This window comes from Pristiophorus japonicus, chromosome 8, assembly GCF_044704955.1.
Source record: "Pristiophorus japonicus isolate sPriJap1 chromosome 8, sPriJap1.hap1, whole genome shotgun sequence".
Classification (NCBI taxonomy): domain Eukaryota; kingdom Metazoa; phylum Chordata; class Chondrichthyes; family Pristiophoridae; genus Pristiophorus; species Pristiophorus japonicus.
In genome coordinates this window covers 132,814,288-132,839,861 of record NC_091984.1, presented here as the reverse complement: position 1 = coordinate 132,839,861, position 25,574 = coordinate 132,814,288, and the positions used below count along the sequence as shown (strand labels likewise).

The 25,574-nt window shown below is 45.5% G+C and overlaps 1 protein-coding gene across 1 annotated transcript in view; it reads left to right on the top strand.

Annotated features, from left to right (window-relative positions):
• The window catches only part of LOC139268176 (ADAMTS-like protein 2), a 203,128-nt gene that overhangs the window by 84,255 nt on the left and 93,299 nt on the right, over positions 1-25,574 (top strand). The window contains exons 3-7 of the mRNA XM_070886228.1: positions 8,881-8,956; positions 10,452-10,554; positions 11,310-11,455; positions 21,714-21,837; positions 25,493-25,573. Coding sequence (XP_070742329.1) covers positions 8,881-8,956; positions 10,452-10,554; positions 11,310-11,455; positions 21,714-21,837; positions 25,493-25,573 — 530 coding nt within the window. The remainder of the gene's footprint in view (positions 1-8,880; positions 8,957-10,451; positions 10,555-11,309; positions 11,456-21,713; positions 21,838-25,492; position 25,574) is intronic.

Sequence of the window (25,574 nt, the reverse complement as noted above, 5' to 3'; positions counted from 1 at the left end):
TCAGTCCCTTCTTCCAAGTCATTAATATAGATTGTAAATCGTTAGGGTCCCAGCACTGATCCTTGCGGCACCCCACTAGTTACTGATTGTGTAACCTTGCTGGGTTTGCCTTTATAACAATAGTAACTACACTTCAAAAGTACTTCATCATAGGCAGTCTCTCGTATCGAGGATGACTTACTTCCATGCCAAAAAGGGATGAGTTCACAGGCGTTTCAATGAAGGATCTAATATTCCAGGTCCCGAACTGCATGTTGAAGGGTGGAAGATGCCTGTGCATGGATTTTTTTTAACGTGTGGTGGCTGTTGCACACCAGCCACCACACGGGCTTGACAGAGTTAGGTCTTGGTCTAGTGGCAAGGATTAACCAAGAGAACTGGAGACCTGCTCTGCTAATGCGCACACATATCGCAGTGTGGGCTGGCCCGTGCTGCCCCATGGTCCTCGCCTCACCTGGGCCCTCGCCTCACCTGGGCCCTAATCACGTCGCTCCACGATCACTTCGGCGTGGCGGCCCCGACTGCAAAGTATGTTGCCATCTGTTCTTTCCAGGTTCTCCATCTTTAGCCACATATCCTCCCTCAAAGGTTCCCAGGGTTATATTGAACACCAGAAACTGTGGATCGATCGATCGATCTCTCCCGGCGCCAGACGAACGCTTCCTGCTGAAAGCCAATCATACTTAATTGTCTGTTAAAGCGCCTTGGGATATCCTGAGGATGTGAAAGGTGCTATATCAATGCAAGTTCTCTCTTGTTGGAATGCTGTGTTCAGCAACAAGTACAGTAGGAGAACTGTTCAAACTGAGGCGAGCATGGGCTTGGGGCAAGAATGGGTCCTTGTCAGTCAGGATGCTGAAAGGAGCATGGGGAGCAGCTCAGCTTAGCTATCTGGTTGGGCTGGGTCACTTCCGAGAGCTCGGAGAGCTAATTGGGTTTGGTCGCTAAAGGAAAAGAAAAAAAAGAAAGAAGGACTTGCATTTATATTGCGCCTTCACAACCACAGGATGTTTCAAAGCGCTTTACAGCCAATGAAATACTTGTGGGAAACGCGGCAGTCAATTTGCGCACAGCAAGCTCCCACAAATAGCAACATGATAATGACCAGATAATCTGTTTCTGTTATGTTGTTAGAGGGATAAATATTGGGCAGGACACTGGGGATAACTCACCTTCGAAAAAATGCCACAGGATCTTTTATGTCCACCTGAGAGAGCAGACGGGGCCTCGGTTTAACGTCTCATCCGAAAGGTGGCACCTCCGACAGTGTAGCACTCCCTCAGCACCTTACTGGAGTGTCGGCCTAGATATTTGTGCTCAAGTCCCTGGAGTGGGACTTGAACCCACAACCTTTTGACTCCAAGGTGAGTGTGCTATCCACTGAGCCATAGCTGACACTAAAAGAAGCATGGCGAATGGGTCGAGTCGGGTCGCCAAAAGAAGCGCGGAGGGGTGTATCATTGGATTGCAGCTGATTGGAACCAAGATAGCAAGCGGTCAAGTGCTTTTAACTGAGCCCCAGGTTCCTGACAAACAGGAATAGGCCTTTCTGAGAAAACACACTTTGGGAATTTACAACATGATGTATGTAACTGTTTCAGAAAGAATAACAGCTTGTTCAGATTTGCTTAATATATTTCATGGGTTTCCTATGTTATAAATGTTACTGCTATTGGTAAATATTCACGTAGCCTTCAAAAATTCAAGAGCATTGATCAAACCAACTTTGGAAAATGATTGAACGATCTGATTGGATCTCAAACTGGCAAGTAGGAGATAACATCGCTTTAGTTGAGCGATTGGGTGGATTGGTTTTCTGTAGCTTACTTGCTCCTTATTGGCTGTTACATAATTGATTTGAGTTGTTTTTGATTCAATAACATTGAATCATTTGGATGTTTGGTGATTTAACAGACAAGTGCTCGTTTCAGCTAATCACTAATCTTCACCCTGTGGATGTGTGAAGCCCTGAGGTGTAACCTCATAATGTTATGAGGTAACAGACACACATTGGACACACATAACTTTTAATTATGAAATCACCATCATAGGCAGTCCCTTGAATCGAGGATGACTCGCTTCCACGTCAAAAAGTTCACAGGTGTTTCAATGATGCACCTAAAATTTCAGGTCCGAACTAAATCTTGAAGGGTGGAAGATGCCTGTGCTTGGATTTTTTTAACGTGTGGTGACCGTTGCACACCAGCCACCACACGGGTTTGACAGAGCTAGGTCTTGGTCCAGTAGCAGGGATTAACCAAGACGACTGGAGACCTGCTCTGCTGCACGGACCTAGTGCGCACACATATCTCAATGTGGGCCCGTGCTCCCCCTGGGCCCCAAACTCAGGCCTCTCCTGGGCTCCGATCACGTCCCTCTACAATCTCTTGTCACTCCTTCGCCCTGACCTCACTGCTCCTGCAATACCTGCCCACGCTCCCATCACTGACCTGGACCTTGATGACATCACTCTTCACTGCCGTTGCTCTCCTGCTCCAACATGTACTGCTCCCTGGAGTGGTATGCCGCCACACTACTCCTTCCGCTCCACAGCCTGCTCCGATGGTGCTTGCAGGCCACAAGCTGTCCGGCTGGTGGCAGCGGGAATGTGGCGGCAGGAGGCTGCAGCCGGGGTCCCACAGGGAAGATCCCCAGCAGTCAGTGGGAGGATGGGTCTGGAGGCGATCGGGGTGAAGCGGGCCGGGAATGGAGCAACCTCAGGCTGATGCTGTCTGCGCGGCCCCAGGCCTGCGAGCACCATCTATTTGCATGCTCTATTTGAAGCTGGGCTAGGCTGCCACGCTGCTCCTTAGGAAATAATATATAAGCCATTTCCAAAATAAAGCTTAATATTACATAGAATTTTCAGCACAGAAACAGGCCATTCGGCCCAACTGGTCTGTACCGCTATTTATGCTCCACACGAGCCTCTTCCCACCTTGCGTCAACTCTCCCTATTAACATATCTGTCACATAAGAAATAGGAGCAGGAGTAGGCCATACTGCCACTCGAGCCTGCTCCGCCATTTAATACGATCATGGCTGATCTGATCAGGAACTCAGCTCCACTTCCCTGCCCGCTCCCCATAATCCCTTAATCCCTTAATCCCTTATTAGTTAAGAAACTCTCTATCTCTGATTTAAATTTATTCAATGTCCCAGCTTCCACAGCTCTCTGAGGCAGTGAAATCCACAGATTTACCACCCTCTGAGAAAAAATTCCTCCTCATCTCAGTTTTAAATGGGCGGCCTCTTATTCTAAGATTATGCCTCCTAGTTCTAGCCTTCCTTATCAGTGGAAACATCCTCTCTGCATCCACCTTGTCAAGCCCCCTCATAATCTTATACGTGATGACACATCTTCAGTGGAACATTGATTGGTTGCAATTTTCTTTGTCCTCTATCACCCTGGGTTAACCTTACAACTAAGTGCTGAGTGGCTCCATTAGAGCAAAGTAGGGAAATATTTTTTAAAACTGGTATATAAAACAACAACAACAACATGTAGTTATATAGCGCCTTTAACATAGTAAAACATTCCAAGGCGCTTCGCAGCAGTGTTATAAGACAAAGCAGATACATTTGACACTAAACCACATAAGAAGAAATTAGGGCAGATGACCAAAAGCTTGGTTAAAGAGGTAGATTTTAAGGAGCGTCTTCAAGGAGGAAAGAGAGTTAGAGAGTCGGAGAGGTTTAGGGAGGGAGTTCCAGAGCTTAGGGCCCAAACAGCTGAAGGCACGGCCACCAATGGTCGAGCGATTATAATCAGGATTGCTCAAGAGGTCAGAATTAGAGGAGTGCAGATATCTTGCGGGGTTGTGAGGCTGAAAGAGATTACAGAGATAGGGAGGAGGCGAGGCCATGGAGGGATTTGTAAATAAGGATGAGAATTTTGAAATAGAGGCGTTGATTAACAGGGAGCTAATGTAAGTCGGCGAGCACAGGGGTGATGGGTGAATGGAACTCGGTGTGAGTTAGGACACGGGCTGCTGAGTTTTGGATGATCTCAAGTTTACGTATGTTAGAATGTGGGAGGCCAGTCAGGAGTGCGTTGAAGCCGTCAAGTATCGAGGTAACAAAGGCATATAACAAAACAACCTATATGTGAGATGATGAACTGTAATGTCTGTAGCTCACACTGTGGACGCCTGTGTTACTGCAGCTAGTACTGTTTAATAAAGAGCAGGTCACCTGACCAGGTCAGAGGTTGCAGGAACCTGCGGCCATCTTACAGGTTGTGTGCTCTCCGAAGATATGACATTTGGCGATGAGAATGGGATGTAATCGGATAATACAAAGTGGAAATTTTTGTTAGTGAAGGATTCAACCAACCGACAGAGAGACTTTGAGAGCTTCTCTGTTTTTGGAAAGAGCTACAAATCCGAGGTAAATTACGAGCACACTTGGTTAAACTGCCAGAGTCAAAATGGCTGCCCCTATGTGAGTTATAGGACATTTGGGGGAATTTCAACGCAACCGTGAAAGTTTCAGAGCGTATGTGGATCGGCTAGAAATGTTTTTCACTGCAAGTAATATAATCGAAATTCCCGGTAATGAAGACAATAACCGAGCAGTGTTGGAATGAAAACGAGCTATATTCTTAACTGAGGCCGGGCCCGAGTTGTATGAAACACTGATAAATTTGCTTGTGCCTGACAAGCCAAAGGATACAACGCTGAAACGAAGTTAGAACAACATTACCGCCCCGTTCCGTTAGAAATTGCTGAAAGTTATCGTTTCGGAATACGAAATCAGAAGGCCAAAGAAAATATCAGTGAGTACATTGTAGCATTAAAAAAAGCTATCTATTCACTGTAATTTCGGAGGCTTTCAGAACCGAGCATTGCGAGATCGCCTTGTTTGTGGGATGAAAAATGAAGCGATCAGAAGAAAGTTATTCACAACGCCTAACTTGACTTTTGATTTAGCTTGTCAGACAGCTAGGTCGATGAGCATGGCCGACCAGTATTCTCAAGAATTTCATACTAATTTCAGTCATCAGACAACCGAGGTGAATCGCCTGCAGGTTCAAAGTAAAAAGCGGTGGGGCCCCAAAGTCTCAGAAACTGGAAATGGAAACAGAGCATTGATGTTCTGCTATCGGTGCCTGGGACAACACATTGCTCAAAGTTGTCAATATGTGAAGGCAGAGTGTTTTGTCTGCAGGAAAACTGGACATCTTGCGAAGGCATGCCAACTGAAGGGTAAACCAGCTTTCAAAGCTATGTGTAGAAATCCCCAGAAACTATATAGCATGGAAGAACAACAACAGGATGAGGAGATGTTAGAGTTAAATGTCATCAGGAACACGGGTTAACGGACGGCGATTAAAAAGTATCATAATCCATATAGATGTTGCGGGATTCAAGATACCCATGGAAATCGACACAGGTGCATCCGTGAGTGTAGTACCGGAGTCGCTATACCTCGACAAATTGCGGGATTTCCTATTGGAGAAAGCCAAGATAGAACTGCGAGGCTACTCGGGAGAAAACATTCCTTTGGTAGGTCGTATCACCATACTGATGAAATACAAGGATCAAGTTCAGAGCTTGCCTCTAATAGTAGTGGCAGGAGATAAGCCTGCCTTACTAGGAAGAAATTGGTTGGGATCACTGAAGCTGGATTGGAGTGAGATTTTTCGTGTTGAAACGAGATTTGCATCAAAGGATGATGTCATCAAGAATTATCCGAAGGTGTTCTGCGAAACGGGCAGTCCGATCCAAGGCTTCAAGTCTAGTGTCAGGGTACAGAAGAACGTTAGATCAGTTTACTGCATGCCATGTTCCATACCATATGCACTCGAGGAGAAAGTTGAGCAAGATCTCAAAAGACTAGAGACTGAGAACATTATTTGTAAGATAGATCGATGTAATTGGGCTACACCCATTGTTGTTGTATCCAAGTCCGATGGTAAGGTAAGATTGTGTGGTGATTGTAAAGTAACCGTAAACCAGGTTCTAGAGGGTAATGTCCCCAATACATTGCCAAATGTAGATTTGTTCACAACACTGACAGGGGGTCAGATTTTATCAAAGTTGTATCTTACGAATTGCTACTTACAGCGTAAACTAGATGAGGAGTCCAAGTCATGCTTGACTGTAAATACCCATCCAAGCCTATATCAATTTAATAGGCTACCATTTGGAGTGTCTTCTGCCCCTGCTATATTTCAAGGGGTAATGAACCAGATTTTGCAAGGTATTGAAGGGGTAGTATATTATTTAGATGACATATTAATTTCAGCACCAAATAGGCAAATTCATAATAACATATTGAATGAAGTCCTCAAACGGCTAGAGAAGCAGAGTACGCGTGTCTGCTCGCAAGTGTGAGTTATTTAAAACTCAGTGGAGTACTTAGGGTACAGAGTAGACAAAGGCGGTTTACATCCAACCAAGGAAAAACCAGATCCAATCAGAAATGCACCCACTCCCAAGCATGTCACTGAACTTCGATCATTTTTGGGTATTTTGAACTATTATGGGAAGTTCCTACCAAATTTGGCTACAGTATTACATCCACTGAACGAACTATTGAAAGAACAGGTCCATTGGAAGTGGTCAAAAGAATGCGATACAGCATTCAAGGAGTGTAAAAGCAACATGGTAGAGAGCACCATGTTACTTCACAATGACGTATCTCAGGAGATCAAACTAGCATGTGATGCCTCTCCGTATGGAGTTGGGGCAGTAATCTCTCATGTATTACGTAGTGAGGAGGATAGACCAATTACTTTTGCTTCACGCACTTTCAGTGCCAGTGAGCGTAATTATGCGCAAATCAAAAGGGAAGCTTTGGCATTCATTTTTGGGGTCAAGAAGTTCCACAAATATTTGTATGGTTGGAAGTTTACTCTCGTTAAGGACTATAAGCCCCTGACAGCAATCCTCCATCCAAAGTCCCCAGTTCCAACATTAGCTGCAGCCCGAATGCAGAGATGGGCTTTGATTTTGTCAGCATATACATATGTTATTGAATACAGATGATCAGCTGATCACAGTAATGCTGATGCTATGTCTAAATTGCCTTCCCCATCACAAGTTACACCCGATAGGGAAGAGGTGTTCTATTTTTCATACATCGATGAACTGCCAGTCACAGCTGAAGAGATTGGGAGGGCAATCAAGCATGACCCAGTTAGTCAAAGGTGTATGATTATATTGCAAACGGATGGCCAAACCAGGTAAAGATATTCATCCATTCTTCATTCGTAGGAATGAATTATCAGTCGATAAAGATTATATCCTGTGAGGTGCAAGAGTGGTTATATGAAATAAATTTAGGTCCAAATTATTAGGAGACCTCCATGACCAGAACCTGGGAATGACCAAGAGTTTTGCACGCATTTACTTATGGTGGCCAGGTCTTGATAAAGATATAGAGTACATCGTAAGTCAGTGTATGACATGTCAATCGGTAAGCAAGCAACCACCATCAGTACCATTACAGCCATGGAAATGACCTCCCAGGGTGTGGCAAAGGCTACATATTAATTTTGCTGAGCTAGAAGGACAACAATTGTTCATTATGATGGATAGCTATTCGAAGTGGGTTGAGGTGTTTCCAATGTGGAAAGTAACAAGTAAAACATTAGCATTTTGTGAAGATTATTTTCTTCATTTGGCCTTCCAAAAGAAATTGTTTCGGATAATGGACCACAATTTTGTTCAGAAGAATTTGCACAGTTCACGAGCAAAAATGGTGTGAAACATACCAAGGTTCCACCATACCACCCTGCTTCGAATGGTGCAGCAGAGTGCACTGTACAGGTTGTAAAACGTGCCATCATCAAACAAATGTTCAAAATCCAAATCCAAAGAAACGACAGTTGTCATTGGACCACAAATTGGCTAATTTTCTAATAACGTATTGTAATGCTCCTCATACGACTACTGGTAGAACACCAGCAGAGTTGTTTCTCAAACGACAGCCACGAACCAGATTCTCGTTGTTAAAACCAAGCTTGGCACAGTCCGTAGAAGAGACACAATTAAGAGAGAAAGAGAATCATGATAGAGGTAGAGTAAAAGAGAGAAGTGTGAAATTAAATCAGAAGGTGAGAGTGAAGACCATCGCCATAAATGGGTAAAGTGGTTACCAGGAAAAGTGGTAAAGATATGTGGTCCTCGCACATATTTGGTCAAGATGTTTGATAATGGGCAGGTTAGGTTTGTTCACATTGATGATATTTTACCCACAGACAAAGAAGTAGTTGAGAGTGGGAGTGATTCAATTATTTCTAACTCATCAGATAGTTTTGATACACTAGTAAGCATATCCTACATCCAATGTACTGGAAACAAATCCAAGAGAAAGTCAGAATTTAAGTCTAAGTCCGAGTCAGGAAAACAAACAGTCTGAAGTTAGAGAGAGTTCAAATGGAAATCAAAGGCATCAGCCTTGAATGAGTTTAAATTCAACACCATGTCTGGAAGGTTCTGTTCGAGAGCGAAGATATCCTCTTCGAAACAGAAAACAAGTGGTTAAGCTTGATTTGTAAATATGGCAAAATAAGTCCATATCCTTTGTTATGTATAACCATGCAAGTTATGTATGATGATTGTTATAATAACTTCTTCATTAAGGAGCAAGAAGTGTAATGTCTGTAGCTCCACACTGTGGATGCCTGTGTTACTGCAGCGAGTACTGTTTAATAAAGAGCAGGTCACCTGACCAGCAGGTCAGAGCTTACCGGAACCTGCAGCCATCTTACAGGTTGTGTGTTGTGTGCTCTCCAAAGATATGACATGACCCATTGTGGTCCAGTCATAAATTGAGTTGATGTTCATAATCTGGTCTGAGCTGTTAAATCGGATTAGAGTTGTAAACCTATGTTACAGTATATTTTATCAAAGTATGATTTTTCTTTTCCAGACGTATAATTTCACAGAGTAAAAACGGCACCTTTTGCATAGGATCAGCACGGCGCTATCACTTATGCCAAATCCAGGTAAGGGTCTCTGGTTCTGTGTTTTCGACTTTTTTTTTGTCTTTTCTCTCTTTCTCTTCCCATTCTTGCTCCTGAGGTGCAGGCCCACCCACAGGCAGTGCGGGCAAATCCGCGATGCTTCTCCTCAGCTGGCACGGTAGAGCTTGCAATCATCACTATTGAGACTTTTAGATCATATTCGGGTCTGAGTCACTGACCCCGCCCGTAAGTGGACCTCGTCTCCCCCAACAAATTGGGATGTGCCTTTACCTGCCCAATATCTAGGTTCCCTAGCCACTGACTCCATCCCTCTCCCCAACACCTGTCTGAGGCTGAACCATCTGTTCACAACCTTGGTGTCATATTTGATTCTGAAATGAGCTTTCGACCACATATCCACAGCATAAATAAGACCGCCTATTTCCACCTCTGTAACATCGCTCATCTCCGCCCCTTGCCTCAGTTCATCCACTGCTGAAGCTCTCATCCATGCCTTTGTTATCTCTAGACTTGACTATTCCAACGTACTCCTGGCTGGCCACCCACATTCTACCCTCCTAGAGGTGAGCCAAAACTCGGCTGCCCGTGACCTAACTCGCACCAAGACCCGCTCACCCCTGTGCTCACTGACCTACATTGGCTCCCGGTTAAGCAACGCATCGATTTCAAAATTCTCATCCTTGTTTTCAAATCCATAGCCTCGCCCCTCCCTGTCTCTAATCTCCTCCAGCCCCACAACCCCTGTGCTCCTCTAATTCTGCCCTCCTGAGCATCCCTGATTATAATCACTCAACCATTGGTGGCCGTGCCTTCTGTTCCCTGGGTCCCAAGCTCTGGAACTCCCTGCCCAAACCTCTCTGCCTCGCTACCTCTCTTTCCTCCTTCAAGGCACACCTTAAAACTTACCTCTTTGACCAAGCTCCTGGTTATCTGCGCTAATTTCTACTTATGTGGCTCGGTGTCACATTTTTATTGCATAATACTCCTGTGAAGCGCCTTGGGATGTTTACCGATGTTAAAAGCGCTATATAAATACAAGTTGTTGTTGTTGTAAATGAAAGTGAGATCCAGAGGTTAAGCAGAGCACCTTTGCCACAGTACACTGGATGAATGGGATGCACCACATGCTCCCTTGTGATCCTACTTATCGGTTGTGGCTCAGTTGGTAATACTCTTGCTCTCTGAGTCAGAAGGTCATGGGTTCATGTCCTACTTGAGCACAAGACGGACGTAAAAGATCCCACAGCTCTATTTCGACGAAGAGTAGGGGAGTTCTCTCCAGTGTCCTGGCCAATATTTATCCCTCAACCAACAATAATAAAGCAGACTGCTGTTTGTGGGACCTTGCTGTGCGCAATTTGGCAGCCACGTTTCTTACATTACAACAGTAACTACACTTCAAAAAATGCTCAATCAGCTGTAAAGCACTCTGGGACATCCTGAGGTCATGAAAGGTGTTATATAGATGCAAGATCTTTCTTTCTTTGTGCATATTATGTTTTTTTTCTATGTACAGCCCTGTCCAAACAACGGAGTCAGCTTCAAACAACAGCAATGTTCAGCTTTCAATGCCAAAGCAATCAATGGTCGATACTATCACTGGGTTCCATTGTATCCAGGTAAGGTGCTACAAACTTTGATTTTAAAATAGAAAGAAACCCATGGTAGGGATGCTGGTTGCATGGTGCAGTGGTATTTAGAAAAATATATAAAATTCTCTCTCTGTAACCTTCTCCAGCCCTACAACCCTCCAAGATCTCTGCGCTCCTCCAATTCTGGCCTACACAATTTTAATCGCTCTGCCATTGGTGGCCTGACACTAAGGTCTGGAATTCCCTCTCTAAATCTCTCTACCTCTCTCTCCTCCTCCAAGATGCTCCTTAAAACATTCCTCTTCCATGCTAATATCTCCTTATGTTAAAAGCGCTATGTATTGTTGTTGTTGTTGTAGCAGATATCTCATGGTGTTGCTAATTCTGAGGAAACACCGTATGATACGGACCAGGAGCATTATACCATTTAACACGCACGCACATATAATTGTGCTGCTAACGTGTTTCTATATTTAAGGTGGTCTGTCTCCTGAAGGCCACAAGGTCTAATTGCTTTAATCCTGAGGCCTATTACAGGAAAATTCTGGTGGGCTCATCATGTGGTCAGTTAAAAAGTAAAATGTTTCTCTCTAGATTGGCAGCTGCTTATAAATCGCTGGATCCTTGCCAAAATCAGAAAAACAAGCAAGACATTTGATCAGGATGATTGGCGGCTCACCCAAATAAGGCAACTAGGAAAGGGGCCCCTTTGTTGTGTGTGCACAATGAGGAGTGACTGGATTCTGATTATGGTTAAACAGCCCCTTTTTGTTATCAAACAGATGACTACATTAATATTTCAAACAAGCCGTGCGATTTGCAATGCACCACTACTGACGGAGAGAGGCAGTTAATGGTCCCTGCTCAGGATGGAACCTCGTGCCGGGACAGAGCCTATCAAGGTGTCTGCATCACTGGCCGATGTGAGGTGAGGCTGATCTGTTTGAGTGAATTTCAAACTATTCATCAAACTGCATGTGTGGAAAATGAGCATTCCATTCAACTGGAAACGGTGCTTGAGAACAGAGGGTGGACAGTGCAGTGCAAGAGCAGTCAATGTCATCATCATCATCGTAGGCAGTCCCTTGAATCGAGGATGACTTGCTTCCACGTCAAAAAGTTACAGGTGTTTCAATGATGGACCTAAAATTCCAGGTCCGAACAAAATCTTGAAGGGTGGAAGATGTCTGTGCGTGGATTTTTTTAACGTGTGGTGACCGTTGCACACCAGCCACCACACGGGCTTAACAGAGCTAGGTCTTGGTCCAGTAGCAAGGATTAACCAAGACGACTGGAGACCTGCTCTGCTGCACGGACCTAGTGCGCACACATATTGCAGTGTGGGCTGGTCCATGCTGCCCCTGGGCCCTCGCCTCTTCTGGACCCCGAACTCAGGCCTCTCCTGAGCCCCGATCAGATCCCTCTACAATCTCTCGCCGCTCCTTCGCCCCGACCTCACTGCTCCTGCGGTACCTGCCCACGCTCCAATCATTGACCTGGACCTTGATGACGTCACTCTTCACTGCCATTATTCTCCTGCTCCAGCACGTGTTGCTCCCTGGAGTGGTATGCCACCGCGCTGCTCCTTCCGCTCCCCGGCCTGCTCCGATGGTGCTCGCAGGCCGGGGGGCCACTCAGACTGCTGGGCCAGGCCGCCACACTGCTCCTTCCGCTCCCCGGCCTGCTCCGATGGTGCTCGCAGGGCGGGGGGCCACTCAGACTGCTGGGCCAGGCCGCCACACTGCTCCTTCCGCTCCCCGGCCTGCTCCGATGGTGCTTGCAAGCTATTCACTACTTAACATGTCATGTTGTGTCATTCCTACACTAATTTTGATTATTGATAAATGGCATTATAGTTGCATAGAGTCGGTTCATAGAAACAGAGCTAGCCCATTCAGCCTCTCCGTTCTGCCATTCTGTTAGGTCCTGGCTTATTTGTTCCTCAACTCCATTTACCCACCTTTATTCCATATGCCTTGAAGCCTTGATATCTTGACTGTTGAATAATTACTTTGAGTCAGTCTTCACAGTAGAGGAAGAGGATAATATATCTGATATTCCAGGGAAACTAATAATGAATCAAGGACTGGAACTCATTAAAGTTAACGTAGGGCAAGAACACTGCATTAGAAAAAGTGATGGCACTAAAGGCTGACAAACCCCCAGGACCTGATGGTTTCCACCCCGGGGTTTTAAAGGAAGTGGTTGAGGAAAGTACAGATGCTTTAGCCATAATCTTCCAAAGCGCTCGCGGTTCAGGAATCGTCCCTTTAGATTGGAAAATTGCAAATGTAACTCCATTATTTTAAGAAAGGTGAGAAAAAGAAACTTTGAAATTATAGACCCGTTAGTCTAACATCTGTTGTGGGGCAGATATCAGCATCTATAATTAATATAGATAATCTATGTGACTGAGCACTTAGAGAAATTTGAATGAAGTGATCAGAGAGAGCCAACATGGATTTGTGAAGAGTAGGATATGTTTAATGAACCTAATTGAACTTTTTGAGGCAGTAACTAAAGTAGTAGACAGGCTGTCAATGGATGTGGTTTATATGGTCTTCCAGAAGGCATTCAATAAGGTTCCAATAAGGAAGCGACTGTTAGCTAAATTTAAAGCTCATGGAATGGAAGGCAAATTATTGACCTAATTAGGAGGCGGTAGAAGTCAAAGAGTAGGGATAACGGGAATGTACTAGAATTGGAAGAAAGTGACTTGTGGTGTCCCACAGGATCTGTTCTGGGGTCTCAACTATTCACTATATTTATTTATGACTTAGATAACGCATTAGAGAGCCATATATCCAAATTTGCCGATAACACAAAGATTGGTGGCATAGTAAAGTAGTGGAGACAGAAATATCAAATTACAGAGACATTGAGCGGGTAAAACTGTGGCAAATGGATTTCAACGCAGGTAAGTGTGAGGTCATCCACTATAGAAACATAGAAGTTTACAGCGCAGAAGGAGGCCATTTTGGCCCATCGTGTCTGCACCGGCCGACAAAGAGCAGCATGGCCCTTCGTCAGCAGCCCTAAAGGTTACATGCAAACCCATGAACAGTAACGGAAAGGCAAAGGAGCACCCAGCCCAACCAGTCTGCCCCACACTACTGCAACACTCCTTATACTAAAAACATCTACACTCCATCCCAACCGGAGCCATGTGATTTCCTGGGAGAGGCAAAAACCAGACAAAAACCCAGACCAATTTAGGGAGACAAAATCTGGGAAAATTCCTCTCCGACCCATCCAGGCAATCAAAACTAGTCCAGGAGATCACCCTGGACGTATTCTATTCCCTGCAGTACTTACCATTATATCTGCACCAACCAACAAAAGGTCATCTAGTCTAATCCCAATTACCAGCTCTAGGTCCGTAACCCTGCTGGTTACGGCACTTTAAGTGCCCATCCAACCATCTCTTAAAAGTGGTGAGGGTTTCTGCATCTACCACTCTTCCAGGCAACGAGTTCCAGATCTCCACAACCCTCTGTGTAAAGAACACCCCCTTCAAATCCCCTCTAAACCTTCCACCAACCACCTTAAAACTATGCCCTCTCGTAATAGCCCCCTCCACCAGTGGAAATAGACCCTTACTATCCACTATGTCCAGGCCCCTCAATATTTTGTACACCTCGATGAGGTTTCCTCTCAACCTCCTCTGTTCCAATGAGAACAAACCCAGCCTATCCAATCTGTCCTTATAATTAAGATTCTCCATTCCAGGCAGCATCCTAGTAAATCTCCTCTGCACCCTCTCTAGTGCAATCACGTCCTTCCTATAATACAGCGGCCAGAACTGCACACAGTGGCCTAACCAAAGTATTATACAATTTAAGCATAACCTCCCTGCTCTTATATTCTATGCCTTGGCCAATAAAGGCAAGCATTATGTATGCCTTCTTAACCACCTTATCCACCTGGCCTGCTACTTTCAGGGATCTGTGGACAAGCACTCCAAGGTCCCTTTGTTCATCTACTCATTAAGTGGCCTACCGCTTAATGTGTATCCCCTTTCCTTATTAGCCCTCCCAAAGTGCATCACTTCACACTTCTCTGAATTAAATTCCATTTGCCACTGCTCTGCCCACCTGACCAGTACATTGATATCTTCCTGCAGCCCATGACATTCCTCTTCATTATCAACCACACAGCCAATTTTAGTTTCATCTGCAAACTTCTTAATCATACTTCCTATATTGAAATCTAAATCGTTGATATATACCACAAAAAGCAAGGGACCCAATACTGAGCCCTGTGGAACCCCACTGGAACTATCCTTCCAGTCACAAAAACATCCATCAATCCTTTGTAATCACTTTGCCCTGGAGCCCATGGGCTTTAACCTTCATGACCAGTCTACCATGCGGGACCTTATCGAAAGCCTTACTAATGTCCATATATACTACATTGTATGTACTACCCTCATCGACCCTCTTGGTTACCTCCTCAAAAAATTCAATCAGGTTAGTCAAACACGATGTTCCCTTAACAAATCCATGCTGACTTTCCCTAATTAATCCTTGCCTATCCAAATGCAGATTTATCCTGTCTTTCAGGATTTTTTCCAATAATTTTCCCATCACTGACGTTAGGCTGACAGGCCTGTAGTTACTTGGCCTATCCCTTTCCCCCTTCTTAAACAAGGATACTACATTAGCAGTCCTCCAATCCTCCAAAGAGGACTGGAAAATGATGGTCAAGGCCTCTGCTATTTCATCTTTTACTTCGCTCAACAACCTGGGATGCATTTCATCTGGGCCTGGGGACTTATCTACTTTCAAAGCTGCTAAACCCCTTAATACTTCCTCTCTCACTATATTTATTTCATCCAGAATATCACACTCCTCCTCTCCAGCAGGATCTGCATTACCTCTTTCCTTTGTGAAAACAGATACAAAACATTCATTAAGAACCCTACCAACGTCTTCTGCCTCCTCACAAAGATTACCCTCATGGTCTCAAATAGGCCCTACCCTTTCCTTAGTTACCCTCTTACTCTTAATATATTTATAGAACATCTTAGGGTTTTCCTTAATTTTACTGGTTAAGAATTTCTCGTGCTCTCTTTTAGCATTCCTAATATCCTTTTTAATTTTACCTCTTATCTTTCTATATTCCTCTAAAGATTCTAAAGTATTTAGCCGTTGATATGTGACATAAGCGTCCTTTTTTTAAAATCCTACCCTGTAAGTCACTAGACATCCAGGGGGCTCTGGAATTATTTTTCCCAGCTTTTTTCTTTAAGGGCACATGTTTGGCCTGAACCTTTCGGATCTCCTCCTTGAATGCCTCCCACTGTTCCGACACCGATTTATCCACAAGTAGCTGTTTCCAGTCCACTATGGCCAAATCACTCCTTAACTTAGCAAAATTAGCTTTTCCTCAATTCGGAATTTTTATTCCAGGACTATTCTTGTCCTTATCCATAACCAACTTGAATCTGACTGAATTATGGTCACTGGCACCCAAGTGCTCCCCCACTAATACCTCTTCAACCTGCCCAGCTTCATTCCCCAAAACTAAATCCAAGACCGCCCCCTCTTGTGGGCTTGCTACATACTGACTAAAAAGGTTCTCTTGAATGCATTTCAAGAATTCCGCACCCTCTATATCCTTCACACTAAATTTGTCCCAATCAATATTTGGATAGTTAAAATCCCCTACTATTACTGCCCTATGGTTTTTAGACTTCACAGCAATTTGCCTAGATATTTGCTCCTCTATCTCCCTCCCACTGTTTGGGGGTTTATATACACTCCCAGCAGTGTGACCACCCCTTTTTTATTTTTCAATTCGACAGATATGGCCTCAGTTAATGATCCCTCTAACATATCATCCCTCCTCACCGCTGTAAAAGTGTCTTTAATTAGTATCGCAACCCCCCCTCCCCCCCTTTACCCCGCTCTCTATCTTGTCTAAAAGTCATGTAGCCAGGAATATTAATCTGCCAAACCTGACCCTCTTTCAGCCATGTTTCTGTAATGGCTACAATGTCATACACCCAAGTGTCTACCTGTGCTCTTAACTCATCCACCTTATTCGCTATACTCCTTGCATTAAAGTGTGTACCGTTCAGCACAGGAAGACCTCCTTGCTTACTACATACTAAGCCCTATTTCCTCTGTCTTACAGATTTGCTTTCTAGATTCTTGCTATCCAACTCCTGCTTTACTTCCTTCCCTTTTGAATTCGTTCTCAGGTTCCCATCCCCCTGCCAAGCTAATTTAAACTCTCCCCAATAGCACTAACAAACCTCCCCGCGAGGATATTGGTCCCGGCGCTGTTGAGGTGCAACCCGTCTGATTTGTACAGGTCCCATCTCCCCCAGAAGTGGTCCCAATGCCTCAAGAATTTAAAGCCCTTCCTCCTACACCAATTTTCCAGCCACGTGTTCATCCTCTCTATCCTTTTATTCTTGTACTCATTAGCATGTGGCACCGGTAGTAACCCGGGATTACTACCTTTGAAGTCCTACCCTTTAATTTTCTTCCTAGCTCCCTAAATTCTTCCTGCAGGGCCTCATCCCTTATTTTACCTATATCGTTGGTCCCGATATGGACCACGACCTCTTGCTGTTTACCTCCACCTCCAGGGTGCCCTGCGTCCGCTCTGTGACATCCTTGACCCTGGCACCAGGGAGGCACAAAACCATTCGGGAGTCACGTCTAAAGCCACAAAAACGCCTGTCTGTTTCCCTAACTATAGAATCGCCCATCACTAGGGCTTTCTTGTTCTTTGTCCTGTCCATCCCCCCTTTGCAGCTGAGCTACCCGTGGTGCCATGGAATTGGCTCTGGCTGCACTCCCCAGAGGCACCATCGTCCTTACCGATACTCAGAATTGAATATTGGTTTGAAAGCGAGAGGGACTCACGGAGGGGACTCCTGCGCTACCTGCCTAGCACACTTACTATGTCTGGTGGTCATCCACTTCCCCATCACCTGCACGCCTTTAAGCTGTGGGGTAACCACCTCCTGAAACGTGCTATCCATGTAGTTCTCAGCCTCGCGGATGCACCTTATTGACTCCACCTGCTGCCTCAGCTCCGAAATGCGGAGCTCGAGCAGTTGAAGCTGGAGACACCTTTTGCACACATGGCTGTCTATGCTGCGCAAAGCGTCCAGGACTTTCCACATGCCGCAGGATGTGCACTCCACGGGACTGAGCTGCACTGCCATCCCTCTAGTTAGACTTATCTAGTTTAAAATCTACTTAAAATCTACTATGGATCAATAAAGAATAGATCCATGTATTTTTTAAATGGTGAATAGCTCGGAACAGTGGAGGTCCAAAGAGATTTAGGGCTCCATGTACACAGAAGACTAAAATGTAGTAGTCAGATACAAAAAAATAATCAAAAGGATTAATGGAATTTTAGCCTTTATAACTAGAGGGTTAGAATATAAAAGGGCGGAAGTTTTTCTACAGTCGTACAAAGCCCTGGTTAGATCACATCTGGAGTACTGTGTACAGTTCTGGGCATCGTACCTTAGAAAGGATATATTGGCCTTGGAAGGAGCACAGTACAGATTCACCAGAATGTTACCGGGGCTCCAAGGGTTAGATTATGAGGAGAGATTACATAAACTAGGCCTGTATTCCCTGGAATATAGGAGGTTAAAGAGTGATTTGATTGAGGTTTTTAGATTTTGAAGGGAATTTGGAGGGTAGGTAGAAAAAAACCTATTTCCTGGTGTTGGAATCTAGGACAAGGGGACATAACCTTAAAAATAAGCCAGGCCAGTCAGGAGAGAAGTTAGGAAACACTTCTTCACACAATGGATGGTAGAAGTGTGGAACTCTCTCCCACAAAAAGCAGTAGATGTGAGATCAATTAATAATTTTAAATCTGACGTCGATAGATTTTTGCTATCCAAGGTTATAAAAGGACATGGAGCCAAGGCGGGTGGATGGAGTTAAGATACAGATCAGCCATGATCTGATTGAATGGCGGAGCAGGCTCGAGGGGCTGAATGGCCTATTACTGCTCCTATGTTTCTACCTTCACCCAGCAAAAGTCTATAGATCTCAGTCTTGAAAGCTTCAATTGACCCGACATCCACTGCCTTTTGAGGGAGAGAGTTCCACATTTCTACTAACCTTTGTGTGACAATGTACTTCCTGATTTCACTTTGAAATGGCCTGGCTCTAATGCTAAGGCTATGCCCCTTGTTCTGTATTCCACTACCAAAGCAAATAGTTTCTCTGTATGTACCCTCTTGAATCCCTTTATTATTTTAAGCACTTCAATTAGATCACCCCATAACTGTCTAAACTCAAGGGAATACAAACCGAGTTTGTGCAACCTTTTTGCCCTGGTATCATTCTGGTGAATCTGCAATGCACCCCCTCTGAGGCCAGTGTATCCTTCCTGATGTGCAGTGGCCAGAACTGAATGCGGTGCTCCAGGTAGGGTAACTTCCTCCCCTTTGTATTCCAGCCCCCTTGAGATAAAGGCCGATAATCCATTGGCCTTTTTGATTCCGTCTGCCGTGAGTGAATGCTAAGTGCGGCTGTGTAGTAACAAGGTGACGTTCTAACCAGCCAACTAGTCTAACCAAGCACCTTTTGCAGTTCTCAGTTGGGGTGGAGAGGAGACGGTCACAAATCCAACCCTATTGCATCATTCTTGGGCCGAGTGGGTGGACCATGCCACCTGCTCTCAGTCTCTTTGCCTCTCGGGTTGGCTAATTGATTGCATGCAGGAGCCCCGAATGAACAGTCACGAATTGGCAACCTTGCTCAGATAATCTGTAAGGGGTAAAGAGCATGAGATGTCACCATGATGCAATGTGGGTGGGGGGGGGGGGGGGGAGGGGGAATTTTCTTTTCCCAGCGGAAGTTTGAAACTGTCTCCAATACTTCTTGTTGTAGATGCAGACTATGGATGTACTCTCTGTGTAGTCACTGTGTGGTTGCATAAAATGGAGACTTGTTTACCTGATGTACTATCAATAAGGTTTACACTGTATATATACATGCTGGCACCACTAGAAGGTGCAACTGGTGGAGACCAGGGCTTTCCTGCCCTGGTGGCAGGGCCCAGCATTAAAGGCTGCATACCATGCTTGTGCCTCACTCTGAAGTTTGAAATAAAGGACCAAGGTCACTACAGTTTGAGTACAACACATTGCCTCATGGAGTCATTCATAAGTACATTACAGACATATAATACTTGTTACACCTAACATAATGAAATAGAAGAAGATATGCTTCTCATCAAAAAGAAATAACTCTGATATATTGAACATGCTGTTCCTTAGGCAATCTCCCTTAGCCAGCAGCCCCTGGAATAAATCCCGACTGAGAACTTCCAAAACACTGGATGGATCTAGCGCAACATATGGAATGGACCTACGTACACTACTGTGAATTAGTACATTGACACAAAAACAGGAATAGGCCATCGAGCCTCTCGAGCCTGTTTCGCCATTGAATGAGATCCTGGCCTCAACTCCATTTTCTCATCTTTGATCAATAATCCTTGATACCCTAATAAAAAATTTGCCAATCTCAGTCTTGAACATTTCAATTCATCTCCAGCATCCACAGCCATTTGGAGAGGAGAGTTCCAGACTGACAGACCATTTGCTGCTTGCATCTGGCAGTGTGCTTGATGAATGGGAGGAGCCCAGGCATTTTCCATCTGCACGATGTCCCCTACAGTGAGCGTCTGCACACAGCCTCAGTAACACAGAGTGAACCGAGAGATCGAAGATGGATGCTTTGTGAAATTCTATACTTTCCAGCCACGGTGACTTAAACTCCTTCCTCCCCTCTCTTAGCCTTCATTCATCAGAAATCAGATCTGGGAAATACATGAGGATATTGGGTGGCTCAGCGGATTAGCAATCTGTCCATTTAGTTCCAGGAACTGAGTTACAACCCAGCTCACGCAGAGGGGCTGAAATTCTCCTCTCTCGCCTGGCTGTAAGGATCCAGTGTGGAAACACGTCTGGACAGTCTCAATCTGGTGTGAATCCATTAAACAGAACAGCCCCATAAATACTTGAGGGAGAGAAATTTGCAGGGCTATGAGGAACAAGCAGGGGGAGTGGGTCTAATTGGCTCTTTCGAAGAGGCAGCACAGGCACAATGGGCCGTAAGGCCTCGCTCAGTGTGGCATCATTCTATGATAACTCAGCACTGAATTGGCACCAAGTCTGACTCGGGGAGACGGCTGGTGTGGGACTTGGGACTGTTGGAATCGATTGCTCTCCTGAGACTGGAGGGTGTGTGCCCATTGTTAGTTCAGAGTAGAGGCAGCTTGGCCCTTCACCTGACAGAAAAGTAACCTTCCAGGGGAATCATAGAAAATCACAACACAGAAGGAAGCCATTCTGCCCATTGTGTCCGTGCCGGTCGAAAAAGAGCTACCCAGCCTAATCCCACCTTCCAGTACTAGGTCCGTAGCCCTGTAGGTTACAGCTCTTTGAGTGCACATCCAAGTACCTTTTAAATGTGATGAGAGTTTCTGCCTCTACCACCCTTTCAGGCAGTGAGTTCCAGACCTCCACCGCTGAGTAAATAAATGTTTCCTCATCTCCCCTTTAATCCTTCTACCAACTACTTTAACTCTATGCCCCTGGTCATTGACCCCTCTGCTAAGGGAAATAGGTCCGTCCTATCCACTCTATCCAGGCCATTCATAATTTTATATACCTCAATTAAAATCTCCCTTCAGCCTCCTCTGTTCCAAGAAAAACCCCAGTCTATCCAATCTTTCCTCACAATCAAAGTTTTCCAGTCCAGGCAACAACCTCGTAAATCTCCTCTAGCAAAATCACATCCTTTTCATAAGGAACAAGTTTCTTTTAATGCACTACCGACAAGAACTCTGCACAAACGTCCAAAGTGAAACTGCACCCAGAATGCCTGGCCTGCCTAAGACATATGGCACTGCCACAACATGTGACCAGAACTGCACGCAGTACTCTAACTAGTTCAAGCATAACCTCCCTGCTCATGTATTCTATGCCTCCATAGAAGGACATATTAGGACAGGCATGGTGACCCAAAGCTGGGTCAAAGAGGTAGATTTTAATGGAGGAGAGAAAGGTAGCAAGGCGAGGTTTCGGGAGGGAATTCCAGAGTTTGGGGCGAGACGGCTGAAGGCACGGCCACCGATAGAGGGCCGATCATTCAGTGCCCCGATAAATGTAATGTGTCTTTCTTTTGCAGCCCGTTGGTTGCGATGGCCTCCTGTACTCCTCCAAGAGGCTAGATAAATGCGGACTCTGCGGCGGCGATGGCAGCACCTGCTTTCGGATCTCGGGAAGCTACCGACGCGGGATCACCCATTTAGGTAGACGTGTGATCCAGCCACCCGTTTCGCCCGAAGCGATAGATTAACACCGGTTACTAATAGAGGGGGGAGGGGGCTCCCCGACCTCACAGCGAGATGGTTTCCATGGCCACCTTGGTACGAGCCGACATCACAGGCCAGCGTACAGCCACCTTTTGGTGCACCATTGTCACTTTAGAGATGGGGGAGCCCTGCTTCTGCATCAAATAAAAGCAACGGATTGACTGAGTCATCAAGTCAAAGCAACAACTTGTATTTATAGAAGACATTTAACAACAACAACAACTTGTATGTCCCAAGGCGCTTCACAGGAGTAGTAAGAGATAAACTATTTGACACCGAGCCGCATAAGTAGAAATTAGCGCAGGTGACTAAAAGTTTGGTCAAAGAGGTAGGTTTTAAGGAGCGTTCCTGCTATTGAGGGAGTGCAGCGAAGGTTCACCAGACTGATTCCAGGCATGGCTGGACTGACATATGAGGAGAGACTGGAATAACTGGGCCTTTATACATTGGAGTTTAGAAGGATGAGAGGGGATCTCATAGAAACATATAAGATTCTGACGGGACTGGACAGGTTAGATGCGGGAAGAATGTTCCCGATGTTGGGAAAGTCCAGAGCCAGGGGACACGGTCTTAGGATAAGGGGTAGGACATTTAGGACTGAGATGAGGAGAAACTTCTTCACTCAGAGAGTTGTTAACCTGTGGAATTCCCTGCCGCAGAGAGTTGTTGATGCCAGTTCATTGGATATATTCAAGAGGGAGTTAGATATGGCCCTCACGGCTAAAGGGATCAAGGGGTATGGAGAGAAAGCAGGAAAGGGGTACTGAGGGAATGATCAGCCATGATCTTATTGAATGGTGGTGCAGGCTCAAAGGGCCGAATGGCCTACTCCTGTACCTATTTTCTATGTTTCTATGTCTAGAAGAAGGAAAGAGAGGTAGAGAGGTTTAGGCAGGGATTTCCAGAGCTTGGGGCTGAGGCAACAGAAGGCACGGCCACCAATGGTTGAGCGATTATAATCAGGGATGTTCAAGAGGGCATAATTAGAGGAGCGCAGACATCTCGGTGGGGGGGGGGGTTTGGGCTGGAGGAGATTAGAGAGATAGGGAGGGGCGAGGCCATGGAGGGATTTGAAAACAAGGATGAGAATTTTGAAATCGAGGTTTTGCTTAACCGGAAGCCAATGTAGGCTAGTGAGCACAGGGATGAAGGGTGAGCAGGACTTGGTATGAGTTAGGACATGAGCTGCCGAGTTTTGGATCACCTCTAGTTTACATAGGGTAGAATGTGGGAGGCCAGCCAGGGGTGCGTTGGAATAGTCAAGTCTAGATGTAACGAAGGCATGGATGAGGGCTTCATAGAAACATAGAAAATAGGTGCAGGAGCAGGCCATTCAGCCCTTCTAGCCTGCACCGCCATTCAATGAGTTCATGGCTGAACATGAAACTTCAGTACCCCCTTCCTGCTTTCTCGCCATAACCCTTGATCCCCCGAGTAGTAAGGACTTCATCTAACTCCCTTTTGAATATATTTAGTGAATTGGCCTCAACTACTTTCTGTGGTAGAGAATTCCACAGGTTCACCACTCTCTGGGTGAAGAAGTTTCTCCTCATCTCGGTCCTAAATGGCTTACCCCTTATCCTCAGACTGTGACCCCTGGTTCTGGACCTCCCCAACATTGGGAACATTCTTTCTGCATCTAACCTGTCTAAACCCGTCAGAATTTTAAACGTTTCTATGAGGTCCCCTCTCATTCTTCTGAACTCCAGTGAATACAAGCCCAATTGATCCAATCTTTCTTGATAGGTCAGTCCCGCCATCCCGGGAATCAGTCTGGTGAACCTTCGCTGCACTCCCTCAATAGCAAGAATGTCCTTCCTCAAGTTAGGAGACCAAAACTGTACACAATACTCCAGGTGTGGCCTCACCAAGGCCCTGTACAACTGTAGCAACACCTCCCTGCCCCTGTATTCAAATCCCCTCGCTATGAAGGCCAACATGCCATTTGCTTTCTTAACCGCCTGCTGTACCTGCATGCCAACCTTCAATGACTGATGTACCATGACACCCAGGTCTCGTTGCACCTTCCCTTTTCCTAATCTGTCACCATTCAGATAATAGTCTGTCTCTCTGTTTTTACCACCAAAGTGGATAACCTCACATTTATCCACATTATACTTCATCTGCCATGCATTTGCCCACTCACCTAACCTATCCAAGTCACTCTGCAGCCTAATAGCATCCTCCTCGCAGCTCACACTGCCACCCAACTTAGTATCATCCGCAAATTTGGAGATACTGCATTTAATCCCCTCGTCTAAATCATTAATGTACAATGTAAACAGCTGGGGCCCCAGCACAGATGAGCTGAGGCAAGGGCGGAGACAGACGATGTTACGGAGGTAATAATAAAATAGCTTCCAATGCGCTTTACAGGAACATTATCCACAAAAATTGACCCTGAAGAAGATATTAGGACAGGTGTGATGACCAAAAGCTGGGTCAAAGAGGTAGGTTTTAAGGAGGATTTTAATGGAGGAGAGAAATGTAGCGAGGAGGAGAGGTTTAGGAGAGAATTCCAGAGCTTCGGGCCAAGACTGCTGAAGGCACAGCTGCCAATGGTGGGAGTGAAGGGAGTGTGGATGCAGAAGAGGCAAGTGTAACATGAGTGGGTTACAGACCTGAGTGGACAGAGTCAGCTGTGGCTCAGTGGGTAGCACTCTCGCCTCTGAGTCAGAAGGTTGCAGGTTCAAATCCCACTCCAGAGACTTGAGCACATAAATCTAGGCTGACACTCCAGTGCAGTGCTGAGGGAGAGCTGCACTGTCGGAGGTACCATCTTTCGGATGAGACGTTAAACTGAGGCCCCGTCTGCTCTCTCAGGTGGACGTCAAAGATCCTGCGACACTATTTCAAAGAAGAGCAGGGGAGTTATCCCCGGTGTCCTGGCCAATATTTATCCCTCAATCAACATAACAAAAACAGATTATCTGGTCATTATCACATTGCTGTTTGTGGGAGCTTGCTGTGTGCAAATTGGCTGCCGCATTTCCCACATTATAACAGTGACTACACGCCAAAAGTACTTCATTGGCTGCAAAGTGCTTTGAGATGTCTGGCAGTTGTGAAAGGTGCCATATAAATGCAAGTCTTTCTTACTTACCATTCGGTCATGCAGGAAGTGACGGAGCTTGCCTGTGACGCTTGAAGAAGCTTTATTCTTTGGCTTTTTTTTAACGAAGCCTGAAAACACTGAGTTGAAGCTGAGAATTGCGCTGTGTGCCATCGTTAGGTAGAGGCTTTGGATGGGGAGTCATGTTGTAGTCACAGCAGACACTCCCAAGGGCAGCACGATGCCTGCATTCATCATAGGCAGTCTCTTGAAATCGAGGATGACTTGCTTCCACTCTAAAAGTGAGTTCTCAGGTGACTGAACAGTCCAATTCGGGAATTACAGTCTCTGTCACAGGTGGGACAGATAGTGGTTGAAGGAAAGGGGTGGGTGGGGAGCTTGGTTTGCCGCACGCTCCTTCCGCTGCCTGCGCTTGTTTTCTGCATGCTCTTGGCGACAAGAGTCAAGGTGCTCAGAGCCCTCATTAGGATGCAACTGAGGTGACTTCTGCTTTGACGACCATCTCTCTTTGCTCGGCAGGTTATCTCTTCATCACGAACATTCCCGTCGGTGCTTCTGACATCCAAATAATCGAAAGGAGGAAAACGGAAAATATTTTAGG